Here is a 26011-nt window from a genome sequence, read left to right as displayed (position 1 = left end):
TTGTTTTCTGTTCGGCAATAACTGTATCTAGTTCCTTATCCGTAATCTGTGAAATCAGTAACTTGTTTTGGGTATCTCCTATGGAGGGCAGATCCAGCGGGTCAAGAAAATTTTTTATTGTCTCAAGGTCTGCGGCTGCCGGTTGTGAATACAGTCTCGTGTAATATTTTTTAAATTCATTTTCTATCTCATTGGGCATATAATGTAATTTGTTACTATCCAAGTTTTGAAGGATATAAAAAAAAACAACAACAGCAATAGGATAATATTAAACACAAAGTGAACCCGTCTTCCTTCATTAAATAGGTTCTTTTAGATGTTAAGGAGGAATTGACTTAACCAGGCTGGCGGAGAATGAAGACAACCGGACACCTGCTGCAGATGGGGAATCAGTGAACTTTTATTGAGACAGAGACAACCTCTCAACACAGCTCACATCAGGAGATTCCTCATATTTGCTGTGAGGATGGGTATATATTCTCTAAAACTTACAGGAGGGGGTTGTGAGGAAAGTGCTGCATTAGCAGAAAAACAACTCCATAAAAGGAAAGCGGCCTTGGGTGTTCTAGTCTCTTCGCTTGCAGATATCTTGCACCTGCAGGATGAGGCGATCGCTTCTTATCGCTCTCAAGGCCAAAATCGTGAGCACATTTTTATTACACAGTTGCACAGTAACTTTAAAGCTGAACAATATTTAAAGCTGAATAATGTTTGATCAGATTATATTTTCTTCAAATCCCCCTTTTGACCCATCTTAAATGGGTCAACACACAAACATAAGTAACATTCAAAGGAACACAGAGACGTGTCGAAGCCTGGCTCGAAAAACTCCTCGGGTCTTATCATTTGTCTTTATCTGTCATTGCAGATGAGGAGAAAAGAGTCCAGGCACCACCCTGCCCAGGGGTCGGCTGCAAGCAGTCTCGGTTCCCGACGAAAGCAGTAACAGCTGTCCTGCACACAAGGATACAACGAGTTAGTGCAACCAGGGTAGTGACACAAAATTAACAGTTCCTGTAACTCAGCAACCAAAAAGCATAAGTAATGATAAAAATGTGGAGAGTACAGAGTATACTATAATAATGAGAGATATAAACGTGAAAATGTGAAAGAATAAATCAACCGTAAAATAAACTCAGAACGGTAACTGCTAAGGACATTCAAAAGTGAATATGTTAAAAAGTGAGGAAGGGGTGTGGAATAAAACAATTTATATCCAGTGGTGGGAGTACACATTCGCTCAGGCTTAAGTCCGGAGACCCTGAGAACATCGCTTAACCCTCACAACCCGACCAGACACAGTTCAACCAGATATATCCTTCAAGAGGAAGTGGGTGAGGGAAACAATTAATAACAAGCCTAATACAAAACACCACAGAGAAACAACCATTCTAGAAGAATTTAAACAAGAGAAAGACGATAATGTTCGTCACCCTCACGATCAGAGTTTTCATCATCCGTTGGCGAGGAGGTGGGAAGTTGACTAGCCAATAAAGGCATCTGCCGGGCGAGATCCTTATCCTCAGGAGTGAGAGCTGTAACAATCAGTCTGTGGATGAGGGATCGAATGCATGGAATACAACAGCAACCGCAGGTGACTAGGATAGCAACAAAAACTGAGATGGAAACTAGGATGGAAGCTACAAGGGCCTTATATTTGCCAAACATGTTAAGCCAAGAGTCCCACATGGCAGTATCAACGCCCGAGTGTTCCTTCATTTTAACAGTAAGAGCTGTGAGACCAGTAATAGCTTTAGTGAGGGAACCATCAGGAGCTGTGTTATTGGGGATATAGGTACAGCACTCCTGACCAAAAAGGCTGCAGACTCCGCCTCTTTCTGCGAGGAGAAAATCCGTTGCGACCCTGTTTTGGAAAGCCATTAGGGAAGTGGCAGATAACTGTGCATGCACAGCTTCAAAACCATCTCGAGTGTAATTAGCCAGCAGTTGCACATTAAAGTGAATGTAGTTAATTCTGTCTACATTCGCATTTATTTCAACCATCCAAAGTATCGAGGCCCATCCTGCTTTAACCTGGTCTCGCAGTTTATATTCATCGGGGACCCCACGGGGTATACCTACAGCATCAATATAGGTTGGATTATGAGCTGAACCTGGGATTAGAGAACGTTTAGAGCGGCGTTCAGAGGAGGATGGGAGGCCAACTTCGTGTACTTTTATAGAGAGATCTACTGGAGTGACTAAAACAGGTAAAATAAGAGTTATAAGAGCGCAAAGACCTGACGCATCCCGAGGGAAACCATCATATAACTTGTTATTGCCACACCACCACCACAAATCAGCCCTAGCCGTAGGTCGGAAGTTTGGTTTCATAACCGTCATCTCAGTGCACCAAGAAGAGTTCAAGCTACCTAGTTTTACTGCATTGCCAGTCAGGTTAATACAAGTGAAATTGTTCACAGCTACATCTGAAGAAAAGAAAGGTGGTTTATTAGAGACCGAGCGTTGAGTTTTAGGAAAGTGGTTTTCCAGATATGAGCAATGACCTCGTTTTGTATTGTTCATAAGATGCAGGAGGCATGCACTATTGACTGGCGCCGGTACCACCCGTAAAGTGGGGCGGGCTCCCATACAAACTATGCAGTCGGAAGCCGTCTTGTCAGCAGCTTGTTCAGCTAGTAGTAACCAGTTGTTTGTTGCTCCAGAAATACCGGTTAGAATTTGGAAGAGGTCATCTTTAGACATTTTATTTGTGTCTACAATGCGTATTCGGCCGTTTCTCCCCCCGTTTGTATATGTCACCGGAGGGCCATTAAAGGTGGGGTTATCATCTTTAACTACAGAGCTTGGAGCTGCACCAACGCTAGGGCATATTTCCATTTGCCAATACAGGGCGGTGCGATCAGTCCAAGGGGCAAGTATAAATTGTTGACAGGAGGTCAAGGCCAGATCCTTTAGGGTAAAAATTAAGCCTGAAAGATCCGGTTTTTTTGCTATTCTGAGCATATTTTGGTTTCTCCAGTGCAAAGCCTGACCCCTAGAGTGCTTGGACCAATCGAGGTCCGTTTCTGACACTAAACTGGACCACTTCCACTGATGCCAACCTCCCAGGGTTATATACCACACTGAGGAGGAGAGATGTACTGCAAGGTTAAAAAGATCCCCCCCTTGGTCTTTGGTGACGGGAGTGACTGGGAAGCTCGCGAAATCTATTTCGACTACCCAACTTTTATTGTTGGGGACACAGAGAGTAATCATTCTAGTCGTACTTGGGGTGCAGGAGGTAACCGTGTGTCGTTTCTTTCTAAATGGATCGGGCGTGGGCAAAACTGGAGAGGAAGTGGTGGGCAAGACCCTAGGGGCTACATTTGTCCGATTGGGACTGTCAGAAGGGGGCGAAGCTTTTGAACTTGAAGGTGTCAGAAGTGTCGGGGGCCCTTCACAGATCAGGATTATGCCAATGGGAATGAGACCCAGGGCCAGGAAGCAAACAAAGACGCAACATCTTTGCCTGCCTGTCATTTCAGGGGGAAAGGGCCAAGACATGTTTACTTAGCTTGGATATCGTCTAATAGAGGATGATGGGGCACAGAAAGGTGGTCCAGTTCCCCCCACCTCGCCAAGGGCGTGTTCTAGGAGTTAAAGAGCAACAAAAAGTATCAGTGACACAACTTTAAATGAGCTTTCAGCGGTTAAAACTATTGCAATGTAAAATGTAAATCTTAAAAACTCAAGCCAATATAAAAGCAAAGTCATAAAAGATGTTAAAAATAAAAAAAATGTTTAGTTCAGTATGAAGAACACCCCCTTTTGTAACCAGCCGGCTTTTAGGTTGAGTTTTGGCTCCCTCAAGTGGTTGGTGATGCTGTTGCAGCTCCTTCTGACAGGTCCTTCTGCACCTCTCTTAAGGTTCTTCCTGGTTCGGTGGCAGCAGCGCACTGTGTGTAATGAAACCAGGTGTCACCTTTCCCTTCGAGCCTGACAGCGTGGGAGGTCCGCTCTGTTATGCGGTAAGGGCCTGTCCAGCGAGGCTCAGCCCACTTTCTCTTTGTGACTTTCAGGAGGACGTAGTCCATTCCAGGTGTAGCCACCTCTTTCAGCTCTTGCTGGTTTCTTTCAGCGACCTGTGAGGAATACTGGGCAACAAAACTGCGGAGCATGTTATAATATGTCCTCGGATCGAGGTCTGAATCAGCTTCATCCGACATTAACAGGCGAGAGGAGGGGCCAGGAAAAGGCCTGCCATGCTCCAACTCAAATGGAGTGTAACCAGAGGTTTGATTTACTGAGCATCTTATGGACATTAATGCAAGAGGCAATGCCTTAACCCAATCTAATTTGGTCTGTGCACAGATTTTAGCCAATTTAGTTTTTAGAGTTTGATTCATCCTTTCCACTTTCCCCTGGGACTGGGGGTGGTAAACTGAGCCAAACTTATGTTTCAAACCTAATGCGGCTTCAACCCTCTGCAGATCGTGGTTCCTGAAATGTGAACCATTGTCCGACCTTATGACCTCGGGAAACCCATGCTGTGGTATATAATGATTAATCAGACACTTCACCACAGTTCTACTGTTTTCACTTGCTGTCGGCCAGGCTTCTGGCCAACCTGAAAATGCATCCACAGCCACCAGCAGGTACCTGTAACCACCCACTCTGTCCACCATGTCTGTGTAATCAATGATTATTTCTTTCCCTGGGCAAAGTGGGATGGGGAAGTACCCTGCTATTGGCTTGAAGGCGGGCTTGATTCCAAATTGGTTGCACTCCTTACAGGTTTTAACCATGTATTTTGTCATGTCTTTTAGATAAGGGTGCCACCAGGCGGCTAAGTTCCTCATCATTTGTGCAGGTCCCACATGCCCCACTCCATGTGCCTCTTCCATTGCTGTCTGTCTGACCCCTGGCGGTAGAATGGGCCTTCCATCTGGGCCACGCCAAACATCTGTGTTTGTGGCCCCTCTTGTTACCCACAATGATTTTTCCTGGGGGCTGGCTTTGTCCTGTAACTCTCTGATTGTGGCTAGGCCTAGTTGTATGGGTGGTCTTTCTGGAGGGGGTGTGGCTTCTGGGTCCATTACCATAATCAGGGAGGGTAAGTAACCAGCTGTCTGCTTTGCTACTAAGTCGGCCTGTTTGTTACCTAATGCCACTAAATCCAATCCGGCACTGTGTCCTTTGCATTTTACCACTGCCACCTTAACAGGTAACAACAGTGCTTCCGCTAATTCCCTCATTTCCATCTCATGTTTAATAGGCTTTCCGCTGGCTGTCAAAAAACCAGCTCTTAGCCACTGCTTGAGCTCCACATGCACTGCTCCCACAGCATAAGCTGAATCACTGTATATATTCACTTTCTGTCCCTTTCCCATCCTTAAGGCTTCAATCACCGCTCTCAGTTCAGCTCTCTGTGCAGACTGTTGTCCTGTCAACTGCTCTGCCTTCACTGTTTTCCATCTCATGTCTGTCTGTTCCACTATTGCCCATGCAGCCTTCAACATTCCACTTTCAGTTCTGAAACAACATCCATCTGTGAACCAATCTTTTTCTGCATCCATTAGAGGTTCTGCCTGCAAATCTGGCCTGATTTTCTCCTGTACCTGCACAACCTCTTCACACATATGTGGTTCCCCTGATCCCATGTGATCAGCCATGTTTATGCCTTCATGTGAGTAGGTGATGTGTGGTGCTTCCAAAATGGTACTGAGGCGTCTCTGCCTGAGTGAAGTGAGTGTGAAGGCCTGTGAGGAGACGTAGGCCACCACACTGTGTGATGTCAAAATTTTTAGTGGGTGGTTCATCACTATGTGTGCTGTTTTCTGAATGATTTTTGCAAGTCCAGAAACGTGTTGTGTGCACGGTGGGTGGCGTTTTTCAGTGTTGTCAAGCATTACGCTTACATATGTCAACACTTTTCTCTCTCCCCCTTTTTTCTGGAACAGGATACCATTGATATGGGTTCCAGTTCCAGAAACATCAAGATGAAAAGGCAAAGCATAATCTGGCACAGCAAGGTCAGAGGCGACAGAAAGCTGTTGTTTTAACTTTATAAACGCCTGTTCTGTTTCTGTAGTCCATGAGAGGGGAGCAGAGAGGTTTCTCATGCCTTGTTCATTTACCAAAGCGCGCAAAGGGGAAGTAAGGCCAACATAGTCTGGGACATAGGTCCTGCTGTAACCAGTCAGGCCCAAAAATGACAACATGTCTTTTACAGTTAGAGGCTTTGGATGGTGCAAAATTGAGTTCCTGTGTTCTGGGGACAAGGAAATACCGGACTGTGAGACCATGCGGCCTAGAAAAGAAACCTGTTTTCTTGCAATCTGTAGTTTGTTTTTGCTCACTTTAAAACCTGTGTTGGCCAGGTGTTGAAGCACCACTCTGGTGGCCTCCAAACAGATGTCAGCCGTGGGGGCAGACAGCAAAAGGTCATCCACATATTGTATTAACATACAGTCAGATGGTAGTGGGCTGGTTTGTAAAAGTTCTTTCAAACACTGATTAAACAGTCCTGGGGAGAGGGCAAATCCCTGTGGTAAGCGAGTGTAACGCCATTGTCGGCCTCTAAATGTAAATGAGAAAATGTCACGCAGTGACTCACGAAGTGGGAGGCAGAAAAAGGCATTAGCCAAGTCAATGCAGGTGAACCAGGCATGAGATGGTGGGAGGTTGGTCAAGGCAACATAAGGATTAGGCACAGGCAAAGTAGGAGTGCCAAGTAAGGCATTAATCCTTCTCAAATCATGTGCCATTCTGAACTTCCCCGTGCCTTTTTTCTCAACGGGTAGGATGGGCGTGTTCCACTTAGAGCAGGAGGGCTCCAAGACACCGGCAGTGACCAAACCAGAAATTGTTTCTGCAATCCCAGCCTCAGCCTCCGGTCTGTGTGGGTACTGAGGCTGCCACAAAGGGGTAGCAGATGACAGTTGAAAAGAGACTGGCTCCACATCAACTAAACCTACATCTGTGGGTCCAAGGGACCACAAACAATCTGGAAGAGAGTCGAGTAAAGGCGCAGCATCACAGTGGTCTGTGTGTTCTCTGCCATGTGACCCGCTGACCACTCCATGTTGCAGTGTTGAGGAATTAAAGCAATCATTTAAAATTTGGTATGTCTTGGTAGATGGAGAAAACAAAACCTGTGGGAGTTTTGTAGGTGTCCAGTCAGTGGCCGCAAGGGAACGTTTAACCATTCCACCCAGCTCCTTAGCCTGGTGTCCAGGATGTAAGGCCAGTGACACATGGGGAGCTGCCTCATCAGACATCATGTACCACTGTAATTGATCTGTTGTAAAAGTAACCGCTGCTGCCACTCCCTCCGGTGCCGCAAAAATGCACGACATGTTCAGAGACCAAGCCCGCCCCTCACACTGCTCTTGGAACATGTGCTGGTACCAGGTGGTGTCATGCCTGTCATAAAACAGTGTAACATGAGGTGGGTCAGGGGGAGGGACATAAGGATGTAGGAGTGAGAGCCACGGCCGCCATTGCTGAAAAGCAGTACAAACTCCTGGTTCAGCAGGTGTTTCAACTTCCAATAATGCCCAGTAGATGTCAGCAGAGTCCGTCAAACAGGAGGAGGGTTGCAGCAGAAACTGACCACCTCCCTCTGGCCCATTAGAACAGGGAAGCACAACCCCAGTAGGGAGAGTCACAGTTAGGCCTTGTGAAGAGCAGAGTATTGTGGCTCCTAATTTAATCAACAAGTCTCTTCCCAGTAAATTCACAGGTGCCTGTTTTGAACAAACATAGCTGTGTAACAAGGTCTGATCTCCAACCGTTGTGGGGAGGGGCACGGTGTAAGGCAGAGTTTTAGGTTCCCCAGATATGCCCACCACTGTAATCACTGTGTCAGTAAGTCTTTCACGAGCAACATCCTTAATGGTGGAGTACGTAGCTCCAGTGTCCACTAAAAAGCTGCTTCTTCTTCTATCTACAGTTATGGACAGCATAGGGTCCGCCGTTGTCCCTTCACCGTCCTGGGCAGTCTGTGGGGTGTCCTATAGCTGGGGACCACCCTCGTAGTACTCCCACCCCATCACAGGCATCTGTGGGGCCGGGGGCACTTCAACTAAAGCACCACGAGGTCCACCTCTGTGGCCAGGATGCTGATAGGGCCCACCACGGGCTCCCCTGCCTCTTCCAGCAGCCGGGTTCAAAGGGCACGCTTTAGCCCAGTGTCCAGGTTGTCCACACCGAAAACAAACATACATCTGGCCTCCCCTACCACCTCCCATCTGACCCCTTCCCCTGAAACCACCTCCGTTTCCTCCAAATGGGGAACCTCTCTGCCCATAAGGGGCCGGGGAGTGATAAGCACCATACTGGGGGGGCTGTGGATCAGTCGGCCATGGGTTCGGATACAAATCAGGGGCAACTGGACCAGGAGGGGGAGCTGCAGCGGCCACAAGCTGCTTTTTAGGCTTGTCACCTTTTCCACCCAGGTCGTTTTTAGCTTTCTGCAGCTGAACCTTCAACAGTTGCAACTGTAAATCTTCGACGCTCTCCGCTTTATCATCAGACTTAATCTGCACTTTGTTAAGATTAAAAATCAAATGTTTCTTCCAGATTGCAAAGTCACAGTCCTGCAAGTCAGGATTATCCTCCATTTTCTGGCTTACTGACTCCGGAATGCCCCTCAGCACCGCCCTTCTAAACCACATGCTCTGTGAACAAGTCCTACTGGGGTGATGACCTGTATGGTTCACCCAGTCTTCAACAGCCTGATTTAGATAATGGGTGGGATTTTGCTTTCCCTCCCATTTAAATTTCTGTAAGGTGCCTTGATTTTTGGGTGGGAATTGTTTGCGCAGGGCCGGTCCAATAAACCTCAAGGCCTGCATTAGTGGCACCTCGTTCTCATGCGTGGTAGTACCCGCATTTTGTTCCAGGTCCGCTGCCTGAGATCGGGATGTGCACCTAGTTATAATAGCTCTAAAATCTCCCAGTGCGAGGTCCTGTCCAGCTGTGTATTTATCCAAACCAGCCAACCAGGCATTCCCTCCCTCCATTATGTCAGGGAGTTTGTCCACTAGGGCCTGGACATCTCCGAATGAATAAGGTTGATACACTGGTCTACGTTGCGCTTTAGTCTGGACCAGGGGAAACATGCCTGGAGGCTGAGGCACAGGGCCCTTAGATCTAGTCTGATATCCTAAACTGGGAGGGGTAGAGGGGGGTGTATGGTTAAGGTCACTGAGTTCATCATCAGTATCCTCAGTTTCTTCCCCGCCTGGTGGGGTATCAGTGTCAGCAAAAACGTGGGCTAAACTCATCTGTGTTTCCGGATCCTGACGGCCCACCAAAGACATGGTAACTGTGACATTTGGTGAAGTGCCAGGCTCAGTTTTTGCAGTAGCGGTCAGATCTCCCTTAACAGCGACAGGAGTGCTGGCAAAGGGGTTGGACCGGGAAAGAGGGGCTGACGCAACACGATTTTTCACCTGGACCACTGACCTATGTTCATTTAAGCAGCTGCGTAATGCTGCTTCTTGATCAGTTAATTGTTGTTCAGTGGGTTCCTGTCTGTTCATTCGAACCGCAAATGGTGCGCTCGCAAATGGGTCAGTTAGGCCCTCAGATCCGGTTCCAAAACAATGGGACATGGAAGAGGGGGCTCTACTACTAGCTGAGGATGTCGCCGACAGAGAGGAGCTTCCTGGGCAAAAATGCTTGGTATCTATGGGAGTTGGAGCTACGGGCGGTTCTTCTCCAATAGTCATTATTCCACCAGAGATATTAAGTACCGGATATATGCCTGCTGAGGGAGGAGTTGAGGCAGAATAGGGAGGTGGCTGAGACCTATTTTTCTTCATGTGTGGTTTTGCAGTTTCCCATAAACACACCCAGTGATTAAATTTAGCTTTGCGGCCTGCGTGCTTATCTGCTTCCTTTCTGTGTCTCACCCCGCTCATCACACCTGCACCTGCTGCTGCTGAGTTGGCTTCTTCCTCTTTCTCTTTTGCCTGCATAGCCTTATTCTGCCAAATTATTCCCCAGTTACCACTACTCCCCTCGTCCTTTCCCTTTTCTTTCATTAACCTTTCAGCTGTTTTCCTCAATGACTCTTTCTGCTTTTTTGCTTCTTTAGGCTGGTGTGTGGAGTTGATGACTGTCTCAACACATGTTAATTGTTCTCCCAATGTGCTAAGAATAACACCGGGACCCCAACCATCATCATTAGTTTCTCGATCTAATTCTCCATCCATTTTACTGTCAATGGAGGAGTGTTCTTTTATTGATTTTAAAGGAGAATTTGGGCCAGCTGGGTTTCTGCCTCTATTAGGCACTAACAGCTGGGGCGCTGCTTTAAAGGTGAGTCAGCACTGAAATATCCCTTCAGGTGTTACCAAGCTTCTACCAAACCGGAGTCTGGCGGGTAACCTTGCCTAGAGCTTCCTGATAGGGGTGCTAGTTGGTTGTCACCTTGTTCACACGTCTCATTCACACTTCATACATTACCTGCAGTCACTCATTACCCTCCTTATGTATGTAATAAATGTGTAAAAAAAAAATTCTATGTGTGGTGTATTATTTTAACCAAAAGAGGAACCTAGTTCCTTTAATTGTGTAATCTGTGAACAACGGAGAACCAAACTGTCCTGCCCAGTGTTCCACAGCAAGCATTCAGCGTGTATTTATGTGTGTCCAATATCAAACAGAACATCAAAACATTTAAAACACTAAAATCATCGGGGTTTTAAGAAGAGATCCGTTTTCTCCTATTGATCAAAGGGACCCCTCCTTTGGACTCCAACCAGTACTTCTCCTTTTTAAGTTTTAGAGGATCTTTTCTAATAAAGTCCTCTGGGCCTTCCTAACCCTTCTGTAGTTTAGAGAATATTACTAAAAAATATTCTCAAGGCCTTTAACCTTTTAATTTGTTTAGAAAGGCGTTACTAATAAACCCTTTCAAGGTCCCAGACCTGCACTGAGGTATTTATCCGACACCGGAGAGCAACCCGTCGGCTGCAACCGTGGTCAGACCTCAGTTCACTCTTATCTTTATTCACTTATTCACTTATTTCTTATTCACTTATCTCTTATTCACTTATTTCTTATTCACTTGTCTGATTCTCAACAAGCCTTAAGTAAGCCAGACAATTTTGGTTATGAATTACTAGGAGTTTGGACACTAAGTATTTTTATAATGTTCAATATAGCAGAAATAAAAGGTCTGCTTACCTTGTTTTTGTGTGCGCACAGCTTTTGTCCAAACTCCGTTCACTCAGACCACGGCCGATGTCCTCCCATCCGTTCCAGTTGACCTGGAGCGTATCCTGTTCGTGACGCCAATTGAAGGATATAAAAAAAAACAACAACAGCAATAGGATAATATTAAACACAAAGTGAACCCGTCTTCCTTCATTAAATAGGTTCTTTTAGATGTTAAGGAGGAATTGACTTAACCAGGCTGGCGGAGAATGAAGACAACCGGACACCTGCTGCAGATGGGGAATCAGTGAACTTTTATTGAGACAGAGACAACCTCTCAACACAGCTCACATCAGGAGATTCCTCATATTTGCTGTGAGGATGGGTATATATTCTCTAAAACTTACAGGAGGGGGTTGTGAGGAAAGTGCTGCATTAGCAGAAAAACAACTCCATAAAAGGAAAGCGGCCTTGGGTGTTCTAGTCTCTTCGCTTGCAGATATCTTGCACCTGCAGGATGAGGCGATCGCTTCTTATCGCTCTCAAGGCCAAAGTCGTGAGCACATTTTTATTACACAGTTGCACAGTAACTTTAAAGCTGAACAATATTTAAAGCTGAATAATGTTTGATCAGATTATATTTTCTTCAGTTTCTTACTTTATCAATAATCCTTGATGCCTGCTTTTTACGCAGTCTACTGGCAAGTATTTTAGTTGCTTTGGGCCCTGATTCGTAATAGGTTTGTTGCATATACCTAGCCTTTTTTTCTACTTCTTCTTTTAGTAATTCATCAATTTGGTTTCTGATGTCTGATATTTCTTCTAGAATTTCTGGATTTTTAAGTAGTTTATGTTCCCTCTCCAGATGTTTAAGTTTTTCTGTCAAATTTTTATATAGGGCTAGTCGCTTTTTTGTGTGCTACTGTTAGGGCTATGAGTTTTCCCCTTAAGACTGCCTTTAATGCATCCCAAAGTATAGTTGGGCTCACATCTCCGGTATCATTGTCTTCTATATACATTTTTATATCTTCTTTAATTTTCTTAACATGTTCATCCCTATTTAAAATACCCAAATTAAGTCTCAATGCTGTATGTATTTTCCTATTATCGAGACTGATTTCTAGACTAATCAAACTATGGTCTGAGACATCTGCCACACCTATTTTACAATCTGTAACATTATGAAGTTCTTCAATATTAATTACAAAATAATCAATTCTCGAATATGTGGCATGAGGGGCAGAATAGTGGGTGTAGTCCCTGGTTTGAGGATTACGTGTTCTCCATACACCAATCAGTCCCACCTCTTGTAATATTGTATTCATAAAATTAGACAAACGATGTTTACATGTTGCAGCACTGGTAGTGTCAATATCCCGATTTAGCACAACATTGTAATCCCCTGCACATATCACCAGACCTTCAGATTCTTGTGTCACTAAATTGAATAAATCTTTGTAATCACTTTTCTTACTTCCTGGTGGGGCGTAGATATTAACCAGGGTAACTAGTTTATTTTCCAATTTCCCTTTAATTAGTAAGTATCTACCCTCTTTATCAGACACTTCTTTGTGGCATTCAAATTGTACAGAGTTTGCTATTAAAATAGCTACTCCTCTTTTCTGACTTTGTCTGTAGGAATTGTAATAGGTGTTTTTATAACCAAATCTTTTCAATTTTTCATGTTCCTGTTGGGGCAGGTGAGTCTCCTGCAAGAATATTACCTGTGCCTTTTCTTTTTTGAGTTTTGTTACCACTTTACTTCTTTTGATTGGGTTATTCAGACCATTCACATTCAGTGACACCAGTTTTATATTATTAAAAGGCATATAATCCACGCGATTGTAGATCGTAATTCTCCAGACAACAAAAAATTGTGGCCTTGACATTTGGCCAACCACCATATACCATTACAACAGTGCAAAATAAGTAAAAGAAAAAACAAACAAACCCTATAACACCCGACTTCCACATTGGGGTGAACGCTTCCCACCCCGAATCCCCGTTGGCAGGCTGAGGAGAAAGTCTCTTCACAGAGGGCCCCTCCTTGGCGGTGATACATAATGTTTCACACATCCAAAAGTCCAACGATCTCTGGCAGCGATATTTAGAGTCACAGCGAAGTCCATTTTGTATTAAACTATTCAGTAAGGTGCTCTTTTTTGATCGTTGTTCTCACACTTAGGAATAGATTGTCACTCTCGGAAGAGGAAGGAAAAAAAAAAAGAAGAGAAAAAAAAAAAGGGGAAAAGGGTAGAGAATAATTGAGGACTCACAGTTCTAAAGTTAAATAACCCCGTGGGAAAAATAATCGATACCTTGAGTGACATAGATGAGATCTTCATGTCTTGAGAGCAGCTTGTATTATCCTCTTACTGTGTCGATTCACTGCCACAGTGTTGCTCGTGAAAGATGCTCCATCTCCGGTCCCAAATCCGTTGAATCTGCTCCTGGCAGCTGCACAGTGTATCCTCTCTTTCTCAGCTCAAGCGCAGCCTCCCTTGCGCTGCCGTAGGTTCGTACACCCGTATCCCAATGGATACGAATTTTGTCAAGCGGTGTTTGGAATCTGACGCCTTTTTCTTTCAATGCCCTTTTGATGTTCCCATATTCCCGACTTTTCTGGGCCACCTCTGTGGCATAATCATAGTCAAATAATATATGCTGACCTTCATACTCCACTTTGCCAGCCCAGGCTCTTTTCAAGATGTCCTCCTTACATATATATTCCTGAAAATTTATTATTATTGACCCGGTTTTCCCGTCAACGCTCTATGGGCTCGTTGTATCCGTAGTCTCATATCCTGTGGCAATGAAAGAGCTTTTTTCAATAAATCTTCCACGAACTGTGGCATCGATTCACCTTCTACTCCTTCCGGGACTCCGTAAAGTCGAATATTATTCCTCCTGGATCGTCCTTCCAAATCCGTCATCTTTCTTTGTATAGATTTGTAGTTTTCCATAACTTTGATTAAAGCATCTTTCATGGCTGCATTTAATTTCTCCGCTTCCGCTATTCGTGTCTCTGCTTCTGTCAATTTACGCTCAAGTGTGTTGGCTTTTTCAGTATTTGCAGAGATGCTTTGATAGACTTCTGTTTTCAATAATGCCAACTCAACTCTCACGTCTTGTCTCAACTCTTCTCTCACTTTTAGCATATCTTGTTTACTTTCAGTGCGAAATGATTGCAGCTCCATCTTGATGTCTTTTAACATTTCGCTAACACTCTCGGAGTCCCGCCGTTGATCAGAGTTATCCATTTCTTTATATTCTTGGTATGCTGCTCGCTTTTTGTGACTTCTCGTCTTCGTACCCCCACTCATCCCAGTCAAGAATCACGAATAATTGTCTATCTTCTTGAATTTGGGGGGTTAATTAGAAAAGTTTGCTGCCAGGCTCCCAACTACACGTCCATCTTGGTTTCTCCTTCCGGAAGTCTCAGGAGTTCACACTATATAGAACCACTTTATAGAATTATGTTTGTTGGCAGATGTTGGAAGCTATCAGTGAATAGTTATCAGCTATTTCGGAACAAAAAAAAAGAAACTTTTTATCCATAACAGCAAATGGACTGTACGACAGAAAATACAAATGCTATCTATGGCCTCCTCACAACAATGATAAGTAAAATAAACTGAGCCAACATGGCATGTTTGTTAATACAGAGACACACATGTTAATGTGATCTCTGGTCTCCCAGTCAGAGACACAGGTCTCCCAGTGTCCAGCATTCAGAGGCTACCTGAGGACTCATGTGAGAGAAAATCTGCTCACACAGACATGTAGAGTCAAATACTGTCAATAAGGCCTCTGCAATGTTCTGAAGACAGTTAAACTTGTCAGGTAGTGATGTCCAGCAGGTGAACATGCAGCTCCATGAACACGCACAGCTGTCGATTCCAGCTCCTTAGATGTTGCATTAACTGGCATTAACTCAGCCAGTTAATGTGAGACAAACCCAGCTGCTCATTAAAGATTTCTGGTTTGATCAGAAAAAAAACATTGGTCCATACACCTGAAAGTCCCAAAAACGCCTTGTGAATTCTGTCTCGAGTCTACGGATGTGTCCGTGTATTTCTGTGGTGCTGATGCTGCGCTGAGTGGACAGCTCCTGAAGCTATTTTAATATAGTTATTTTTAGCCAATTACAAGTTGAATCTGGTAGTTGGGGTTGTTAGCTAAGATACTGTCATTAAGAAGCAGCACAACTAATGTGTCTATGCGAGCTAATTTGCGATGTGCACCGCTGGCCCGGCCATTTATTTTTTTTAATGCACCTTCTCAGATTAATTCACTGCGTGTCATGCCCAGGGCTGGACTGGGACAAAAAATCGGCCCGGGCATTTTGACTAGAGACCGGCCCACCAGGTATTAAAGCCATAGAGCCTTTGAATGAAAACAAACACTGTTGTGACAGTGATGTATGCTGTCTTGTTGGTATATGTATGTCTACATATCTGTGTGAGCAGATTTTCTCTCACATGAGTGTTCTCAGGTAGCCGTCTGAATGCTGGACACTCGTGGGAGTGTAAGACCAGAGATCATATTAACATGTGTATTAACAAACATGCCATATTGGCCCAGTTTATTTTTCTTATCACTGTTGTGAGGAGACCATAAATATCATTTGCATTTTCTGTTGTACAGTTCATTTGTTGTTATGGATAAAAAGTCTTTTTTTGTTTCAAAATAGCTGATAACTATTCACTGATAGCTGCCAAAATCTGCGAACAATTATAATTCTATAAAGTGGTTCTATATAGTGTGTAACTGTTAATATAGAGCGTTATTCAAATTATTGCTAATGCAATCATATGGCACTTTGACTTCTGAGGAAATTTTAGATGGTACTCGTCATCAGAAAGGTTGCCGACCCCTGCTCTAGCAGATCATTACATGAAGGAACCTTTTAAAAACAAGCACGTCCATGCTCACAGGTGTACACACGGGTGCCCACACACACAAACTACACCCTTTTTGGCTCCTACCTCAAAGCACACTGTGCGCTGTTATAAATAGTAACGATGCCAATGTTCACATTTTGGACAGAGAGGACAGATGGTTCGAAAGAGGAGTGAAAGAAGCCATCTATGTCCACTGTGAGTGACCATCTTTGAACAGAGGCGGGGGTTTACGACACCAACTCTCTGCCATTTATAATCCAGTTTTGAGATCCCTTCCCAGACGCCTTAATGCCCACTCACATCCTGGGCCATCTGACCTCAGGAATTCGCATGATAAGGTGGGGCCAGGTTTCACAATGAACACACCCGAAACTCTGGCTGATTGGGACCCACGTCCAGTTTCACACCTTGGCTCAGGCGATTAGAGGATCATCAGGGGGTCCTTTTGTCCCTCTGTGGGGGGTTACTCCCACTAGGTTTATATCTGGGACTCTCCACCATTTGACCTTAGAACTGAAGAAGCTTCTCGGATGAGAGGTGAAATGTCTTCAAGCAACTTAAAGAAGTCCAGACGCTTTTCTTTGCAAGCTCCTTTGACTTCCTTTTTTTAAATTTCTCAACAGGTGATCCAGGTGATTGATATATGTATTTTTGTCTGCTTATTTTGTTGTTGTTGTTGTTGTTGTTTTTTTGCCCTTCATCACCGTTCCTCTTCCCCACTGTTTTTATTTCCCTCTTTCTTTCTCTCCTTTCTTTTCCCCAGTCAAGTCTGTCCCATATTTAGCAAGTGAAAATAAAATAAAATAAACAATAAAAGGTGATTCAAATAGACCATTATGGTAACACTGGGATGGTCTATTTGGTAAAGTAAATCCGTTGGGCATCTTTCTTCGCCTTTAGACAATAATTCTGACTGCAAAAGAGCCAAATAGGACAGGCAAAAAAAAAAAAAAAAGGGAAAAAAAAGATGTATACACACTTTCTCACAGTGACATCTGCATTCTAGGTCATGAATAACACACTGCTGGTGAATTCAAAGACAGAAAAATTATAGCGACAAGGTTAAATTTACAGAGTTCACACTCCAAAGCTGTGATCCAAAGGTTTCCCCTCTGGTCTAGTCCTGCTCCTGCAACAAAGAAACACACATAGAAACAACTTTTGGAGGTGCAACCTCACATGCTGACGTTAAGTCAGTCAAGTCAGTCAAGTCAGTCAACTCCTACCAGTCCAGTCAAATTCCCATTTTTTCAATCATTTCTGATAGTGGAATCTATTGTCACATTAAGTTTCTCACCGTCAGCAATATGACACCATTTCAAAAAGAAAAAGAATTTAGACTGGATTACCTCGCTGAATCCTTTTAGACAGGGACTCGCTTTCTGATTGTCCCAAATAAGTGACTTTCTCCAGAACCCATTTTAATGTGGAAAATCTCACTTGCAACGGTTTTCCCGACACGTGTCATATAGCGCTTTCATTCTAATCGTTCAGATCTGCTTAAATGACAGAGACATTATCAAACAAAACTTTCAGTGCACTGTGAAAGTATCAAAATGAAAAAGCCTAGTTAAGTCATGACGCATGCTCCTCATATTAGGAGGGTAAATCATACCAAACCTAATTGGCAGGTTCAACTTTGCAACAAAAGAAAAACTCATCTAGATTACTCTCAAAACATTCATCCATCAGCCACACACCACAAAATATAACCCTATTGTCTTATTAAAAATGAGTTTCTTCCCCAGGTCTGTGTTTGTCACTCATTTAGGTCACAGGTGGCGCTGTCACTTGGTGTTTGCTCTCTCTGCGGTAGAGTATCACTTCCTGTTCCTGCTCAAACACATTGGTGTTTTTGAGTAGCTTATCTGCTTAGCAATTTAATTAAAAACTGTTTGATACATTGTTTTGTCATAGTATAATCTTCACGTGCTTCATCTGAAGCACACTTTCTGTGCACTCACTACCTAACTTATAGCCAAAGTATACTGAATTGGAGACTCGGCTTCACACCCATCATTCACCTGTAGCTAACCAGGCCCCTGTAGCTGGTCCAGCCGAAGATAGCGTATGCCCCGCTAGCTGTTCTCCAGCAGTCTCTTCTGGTTTATGATTGCTATGTATTGCTTGATTTCTGCTTCTATGTCAATGCTTCAATAAATAAGGACTTGGAGAAACAAACAAGACAACCTGTTCCAAACTTGCACACCCCTGCTGCGGCAGCACCATCATAGATGTAATGGTAAAAATAGCGGCCTACTGATTAAACCAAAACCCCTTTCATTTGAAATTATTAAATCTCTTTATAATAATAATAATAATAATAATAATACATTTTATTTATACGCGCCTTTAAAGACCCTCAAGGTCACCCTACATTTGTACAACAAAAGAAAAGTTAGACTAAGAACGAGTCATGATGACGAATATGCATTTCTGAATAGCTGGGTTTTAAGACGTGATATAAAAGTAGGGTGTGGGAGGAATACTTGGAGGACGTCCTTAATCCCATTGACATGCCTTCCGAGGGGGGAGCAGAGTCTTGGACATGAGGGGGATGACCCGCTAATTTCTGGGGGCGAGGTCACTGAGGCAGTTAAACAACTCCTTGGTGGCAGAGCCCCTGGTGTGGATGAGGTCCACCCCGAGTTCCTGAAGGCTCTGGACATTGAAGGGCTGTCCTGATTGACACGCCTCTACAACGTTGCATAGGAAATCAGGGGCAGTACCCCTGGACTGTCAGACTGGGGTGGTGGTCCCCATCTTTAAGAAGGGGGACCGGAGGGTGTGTTCCAACTACAGGGGGATCACACTCCTCTGCCTCCCTGGGAAAGTCTATGCCAGGGTGCTGGAAAGGAGAGTTCGTCCGCTAGTCGAACCTCGGATACAGGAGGAACAATGCGGTTTTCGTCCTGGTCGCGGAACACTGGACCAGCTCTTTATCCTCTCAAGGATACTTGAGGGTGCATTGGAGTTTGCCCAACCAGTCTACATGTGTTTTGTGGACTTGGAGAAGGCATTCGACCGTGTCCCTCTGGGTGTCCTGTGGGAGGTGCTACGGGAGTATGGGGTGTCTGGTCCATTGCTATAGGCCATTTGATCCCTATACAACTGTTGCAAGAACTTGGTTCGCATTGCCGGCAATAAATCAGACTTGTTCCCGGTGGGTGATGGGCTCCGCCAGGGCTGCCCTTTATCACTGATTCTGTTCATAATTTTTATGGACAGGATTTCTAGGCGCAGCCAAGTGGCGGAGGGCTTTCACTTAAGTGGCCTCAGAATCATCATCGTGAGTAGCTTAATGTTGTTCGTGTGTAATTTTACGTTGAGTAGGCTAACCACGTTATTAAATTAATGCATGTAAGGTGAACTAGCAAACATCATCATAGCTACATGCGGCTGTCTTCTTGTTTGATGGTAGATACTCCCTTCACCCTGGCCAAAAAGGCTAAAATGACCAAAGAAAAAGTGGAAAACAGTTAAACATGAGAGGTTTTTGGACAAAGTTGGTGTTTTTTCCATTGTTTAAGCACTGCTTCCAGCCAAGAGTGATACCATATATGCCCCATAGCTGCAGAAAAGGCTAACATTGTTATCTTTTTACAAAAAAGCAGCTGAACATGAGAAGTTTTTGGACCAATTTTGTGTTCTCCATTCTTTAAGCACCGGTTTGAGCATCGTTTAAGCACCGGCACCGTTTCAAAAGTACCGGTTTGGCACCGGTATCGGATAAAACCTAAATGATACCCATCCCTAGTCTTAACAATCCAATGAAGTTGACGCTTCTTGTAGGCTGCAAAACCTTGTGTCAGGATGTTTTCAATGGTGCTTCTGTAGAAAGTTGTGAGGTAAAGTGTGGAGAATCCTGCTCTGCTTTTCTGAGTCTCCTGAGGGAATGGAGACGCTCTGGTGCTTTTTTTGAACTGCTGTGGTGTTAATGGAGAAGGACAGGTCATCAGCAAGGTGTACACCCAGGAACTTAACACTGTTGATCCACGGCATCACCATCTATGGTGAGGTCAGTGTGGTGATCTCTTCCAGCCTTCCTGAAATCGATTACTATATCTATAAAAAATGTCTTTCACCAGTTTTCAGCTAGGTATGTTTGAGCTGGGTCAGTCTAACCCGGCACTATGTGTGTTGTGTTTAGGAGGTTGGTGTATCATCAGAGACCTCATAAATGACTTTTCTGAATTCTTAGTTGGAATGATTGTGAAAAAATGACAGGATTTTAATCTTCGCACCCTGGAAAAAATTTTTCTGAATGACCATGTCATTGTGCAGGACTGTCTCAGGGGCATCTTTGCACAGCCTGCACCTGGGGTTTTGAGTGATATGGTAGACCCCTGCCTCTGTGGCTCTTGTGGATCTTAGTGCCTCTGTGTTGTCTTGGAGTCCATCAATGTCCACTGGCAGAATTTCTTAATATCCGCCACTTCTTCTATCTTCTGGTGGTAGACAAAAGAAGGTGAAGGTGGCCACAACACGGTCAGTTGTTGTTGTGATTTACTCATGAATGTTTGTTGTCTCACCTTTACAGTGAGTCCTCAACCTCCTTCTTTTTGTTTAGCATATAGCCTCAGGGTGCTTACTGGGGTGAAATCCTCCGTGCATTGTGACCAGCTTCCTTGTCTAGATGTCAGTGGCATCTATCTCCTTGTTTTTACAGCTGATTATCCCAGCTGGGTATCTGATCACCGGTGTAGATGTTGATTACCTGGATCTTGTTCTTCCCATTCAAACGCGATGTTGCCTGTGAGGAGCTTCGATGTGGTACTGAGGCAGGTTAATTGGCCAGTATTTGGATGGGAACGGTTCCTTTTGGGGGTCCATGAGGATCAGGACTGTCCAGCCTTTGGTCGCCATTCTGGATGTGTCTTATCATCTAGCAGTTTGTTCATTTGTGCTCATAAGCGCATGGAGTGCATAAAGCTTTTTCAGCCATTAGGCATGAATCGTGTCAGGGCCTGTTGCTGTCCAACTTTTCATACTGGAGACTCTTTCTTCGATGTCTGCCACTGTGATGTTTATTGGACCCTGTTCGGGGAGGTTGCTGTGGTCTGCCCTCAGATCCACTGGCCACTGAGCATTGTTGTTATCGGTTGTATCGTTATCCCAGATGGTCTTCCAGTATTGTTCAATCTCTAGCCTTGGTGGAGCTGTTGTCATATTGTTCCCTGCCACTGAGAGTACACCTTGGATGGTTCAGTGGACTACAGCTTCAATAGTTGTCTAACTTCCCTGCTGCCTTGATCTTAGCCTCTAGTCTCCTTCTCCATGGAGGGTACTGCTCCTTGTGGCTGTCCGTCTTATACCCAAGCTATAAGACGGACGGCTGTTTACTACTGCAGTGCTACAGATCAGCTGGTTAGTTTTGGTGAAGGTTGCAGTAGGGATTGTCCGTAATGCTGCATTCACATCCTCTGGTAGACCTCCAGAGGGTATTTCACATAGTCTTGGTCACGGAGAGCCCAGGTTTCCCGCTTCACCATGATCATCCATCTCTTAGGTCAGGAGTGTCCAACTCCAGGCCTCGAGGGTCCGTGTCCTGCAACACACCTGAATCTAATGATTAGTTCATTCTCAGGCCTCTCGAGAACTTCAAGACATATTGAGGAGGTAATTTAGCCAGTTAAATCAGCTGTGTTGGATCAAGGACACATCTAAAACCTGCAGGACACCAGCCCTCGAAGCCTGGAGTTGCCTACCCCTGTCTTAGGTCATCTGGTCTTGCATGCCTTGAGCTCTACTTGGGGCTTGGTAATCTTGAGTGAGGGTGATGATCTCTCCCCCCAACCTGACTTCATGGCTCACACTTCCCATAGCATTTGTGTTGTACTTCATCAGTATCCAGCTGTTGGAACACTGCACTTTAAGAAATAATGGATTGGATTTAATTGACAAAGTTAAGGCAATCTTTTCCACAGAACCTGGTCAATTAAACATAAATCAATATGGTTATTATCTGCAATTTCAATGGTGATGTATATCAGAAGTGAAATTGTTCTATAAAAGCAACAGCTTTCCTTTCATTGTTACTATTTAACACCATTAATTAGAATTTAAACACTTTGTTCATTTTATTAACTGTATTGCTTTAGGTTCAATTGACAATATTAATTTGAATTTAATGGCACCATTTAGATTGCGTTTTGGACCTAATTAATTTGATTAATTATGATTTAATTAATAGTTTCATCTATATGCTAAATGTTTAGGTATCAACAAAACAAGTCTAGAAAGGTTCCTGAGTTGTCATCTATACATTGTAATTAGGTGTTTGGACCTTTCAGAAGTCTTCAGCAAAGGTCTAACACTTAACTACAGAGTACAGGTGACAACTCAAAAACCTTTTTACACTTGCTCACACGTTACCATTTATAACATTCAAGATCCTTGCACTTCAATAGAAAACTCCTACACCAAAGCATACATAAAGTGTAAATGCAAAAAAAGGGTGCTGCATCAACAACTTTATTTACTGTGAGCCTTAACAAGGCAAAGCTTCTACAGGGAACAACACTGCATAAGGCAATATTACATGCTTAAAGTGCATGACCAAAATTTAAACATTGGAAACAACTTTCCGAGTTTCAACAAAGTGACATTGTAGTATGCCGTAAGATGTCAAATTCAATACAACTTGTGATTATAGTCAGTACTGCAGATTTACCACAGCATTTTAAAAATCACTGCATGCAATGCAATTACAGAAAATACCTAAGTGACACAAAAAGGTAAAAACGATTTAGTCCCCAGTTACAAAAATCTGATTCAGAATTATAAGTTTTCTATTATATAATAAATTTTACAATAAAAAAAATGCATATAGCAAATCTCAAAATATTCTTAATTAAATGCTAAGACCAAAAATCCAGCACTTAACTTGAGTACAGGTGACAACCTTAGAACCTTTTCACATTTGTTTGCACATACACTTTAACATTTATAACACTCAAGATCCTTGACCTACAATGGAAACCTGGTACACAAGAACTAATATGAAGTGTAAATACAAAAAAAATTGTGTTGCTTTAACAACTTGAACAAAAGCCTTCAACGAGGCAAAGCTTAAACAGGGAAACAACACTGCATAATGCAACATTAAATGAAGTGTGTAAAATAAAATGTAAACATCTGAAACAACTTTCCAGTTTCAACTAAGTGACAGTGTAGTGAGGAGTAGGATGATTTCAGGATCTACAGTTGTAGGTCTGCAATAGCTACAGTCTGCAGAATTGCCACAGCAACTCAAACTGAAGAAAATGTTGTGAAACAAGAAAATATATCCATCTGCGTAATTTTGTCCCCAGTTCCAAAAACTCAGTTTCTGAATTATGTTTTCTTTTTCACAATCAAAAGAAAAATGGCATTCAGTAAATCTCTTAAATATTAAAGCTATGACAAAATATTTACAAACAAGGATCAACATATATATATTTATAAACTTTTAAACAGTGAAACAGAGCACTTATTTTGGGAGACATTTCGATCTAGAAGAGTCATTGCGTCTCCTTTTGGCAGAGTTTGTTCTTCAGCACTTGTATTTTGTTAGACAGTTTTTTGTCTTCCAGTCCCATGAGCACCTTCTGGAAGAACTCAAATGTGTAGCGAAGTGGCTTTGGGTAACTCAGATTCAGGCAGTAAATTAGCCCAAACAAAAGTGCACACCTGCTCGCCACATCGTGAAGATCCTGCAAGACGGTGCATCTCTCGATAATGATGCCAACATCTTCAAGCCTGAAAGCCTGAAAAGGACAGAAATATTTTAAATCCGTTGTATTTTGGTCATTGCATCATCTATCTATTCACTCCATTTTAGTTCAAATGGTCCACACTACCCTAATTACACATATCCCTGAATGAGACTGAGAAGAACAGACCAAAGAAAAATGTGGATTTAAGACAATCACCAAATAAAGACCAAGAAGAAGATACATGAAACATGGACAGAGGGCAGAAGGAGTATACATTAATAATATTATCAATATTCTGCTGACCAGGGCCATTTTCTTTAGTTTCACATAAAACAATGTAAGTGAATGGAAACAAAATCCTAGTATTTTCCATTCACTTTATTGTTGTAAGCTAATTTAAAGAAAACTGATTGCTGCCGGAACAGGAGAATGCCTGGGCTTGTTTAGAAAATACATGTTTCAACTTACAAAACTCTGGGAATTATGACAGTCAAAATTTTACTGAGGGGTGGAATATCCCTTTAAAAGAAACTTACCATGTACTCTTTGATGAGATTTTCAGGGTTCTCATTCAGGTATATAATCACAGCTTTAAGGATGCATTCACGCTTCACTTCGATTCGGGAACTCTAAACAAAACAACACATGCAGTGCAATTACTTTTTTGAAGTTTTTAGAGACTCCCACAGAACTTAAGTAAATTTTTATTGTTGTTTAACCAATTCATAATTGTTTCTAAGTAATTTTAAACATGCTTTTTGCAAGCAAGTAGTATTTTGTGTTAGAGAATGAGAAGCTTACCAATTCATTCCCATAAAGATTATAAGTTATGAGTCCAATTACACTGATTGCGATACATTGGGTCATGGAAAATGCAGCTTTAGTGTGGTGTACCACCTGAAAGAAGGAAGAAAAGTGTTGCTGCATAGGAGTGCTGTTCAAAGGAATCAAAAACATTTTGATAGAGATTTCCAAAAATTAATGACAAAAACTACACACTGTCACATTAATATGAGGTATGCGGGCTACCACCACATTTGCAGTATTCATACCAAGTTTGAGTGAAAAAAAAATAATCTATTGTGTTACTGAGTTGTGGCGAAATGTGAAATGTTGTCTGCCTTTGTCTTTTCTCAGTGTAGCTAATTATTCTTTTGGAAAATTAATGAGTAACAAAAAAAAGAAAAGAAAAAAGCTACAATGCCAGCAACGGCACTTATGGCCTCTAGGGACATGAGTTACTTAGTTCTGCTTTGTGTCAGGACCAAGTCCAGAATATAAGCCAAAAGCAAGATGAGAAGTATAACGCAGGAGAGAACAAGCATAAAATAACCCAAGAAAGTTAAAAATACAGGTTAATAACCAGACCTCAAATCAACCTGCAACTAATCTATTAGTTACAGAACATTATAACAAGACAGAATACCCGTGAAATTGCAGACAACGCTGCTGTGATCCGCCGCACTGTTTCCCCTCCTTTTTTTCGTAGAATCTTCATCAACTGGTCAGAGTACTGGTCAAGACTGCGCATGAATGTGGACAGCAGTGGAACTGTGGTGATAACCTAAAAGACCAAATAAGAGAATTCAAAATGTAAAATTGCGTATTAAGGAAAAAGTAAATAATATGCAAGCATTAGGTACCTTCAACATGCACTTTTGGAGCACAGCTCAAATCTCCGCAGCTCCAAAATCCACAACCAGCAACCTGAGAGAAAAAGAAAAACAGAAAAAATGAATCGTGTACAGTGAGACACATGCAAAGGGGTAGCACAGAGATGGTCTAAACTTAAGAACACTCCTGTTTCTTTTAAAATGTATTAATAATACAAGTTAAATTTCAAATGCTCCAAAATTTCTATTACTCAGTTCATAAATCTGTTCCTGTGAGCACGTTTACCATTATATACCGGAGCAGCCCAGTCTGTGAACGTGACCCTTTGAAGGTGACCCCCACTTGCCCCCAAAAATAAAATCAAGTATACTGGGTGGTTAGTGCTCCGTTTGTGTCGGTTTGTGCTGGTAAAATCATCGTTTGTATCGCTAGGTGTCAAAGATATTACACTTTTATTTAATAGGTCATTCAGAGTTCACCCCCCCCCCCAAGCAACACGAAAATGGCCCAAAATAGGTCAAAACATGCCACAAAATGCTCGGGTGCGAGCGAGCGTTCCCTACGACGTCTACATCACCCGGACGCTCACTCGCGCCCGTAAGCACGGGGCGCGTGCTCGGCGCCCGTGACGTCACCGCGAAAAAGTAAAACATTAATAACTGGTTAACCGTAGCAGCACAAATG

The 26011-nt window shown here is 43.1% G+C and overlaps 1 protein-coding gene across 1 annotated transcript; it reads right to left on the bottom strand.

The window, feature by feature from the left end:
* Positions 1 to 376: 376 nt before the first annotated feature.
* On the bottom strand, positions 377 to 10243 carry LOC145431098 (uncharacterized). The gene is made up of 2 exons (XM_080306439.1): positions 8001 to 10243; positions 377 to 7958 (listed from the first exon to the last, which is right to left on the bottom strand). The coding sequence occupies exons 1-2, from the start codon at positions 10164 to 10166 to the stop codon at positions 3810 to 3812; spliced, it is 6315 nt and encodes a 2104-aa protein (XP_080162565.1). The 5' UTR covers positions 10167 to 10243; the 3' UTR covers positions 377 to 3809.
* Positions 10244 to 26011: the final 15768 nt, after the last annotated feature.

This window comes from Astatotilapia calliptera, chromosome 9 (assembly GCF_964374335.1).
Source record: "Astatotilapia calliptera chromosome 9, fAstCal68.1, whole genome shotgun sequence".
Taxonomy (NCBI): domain Eukaryota; kingdom Metazoa; phylum Chordata; class Actinopteri; order Cichliformes; family Cichlidae; genus Astatotilapia; species Astatotilapia calliptera.
This window is presented reverse-complemented; position numbering and strand designations above follow the sequence as displayed.

What these genes read in the sequence shown, in the direction of transcription:
- LOC145431098 (XM_080306439.1), bottom strand. Translation starts at nt 10,166, where the DNA reads ATGGATGGAGAATTAGATCGAGAAACTAATGATGATGGTTGGGGTCCC. An exon ending in CCCCGGCCCCACAGATGCCT is followed by an intron (nt 7,959 to 8,000) that starts GTGATGGGGTGG and finishes CCCCAGCTATAG; the next exon opens with GACACCCCACAGACTGCCCA.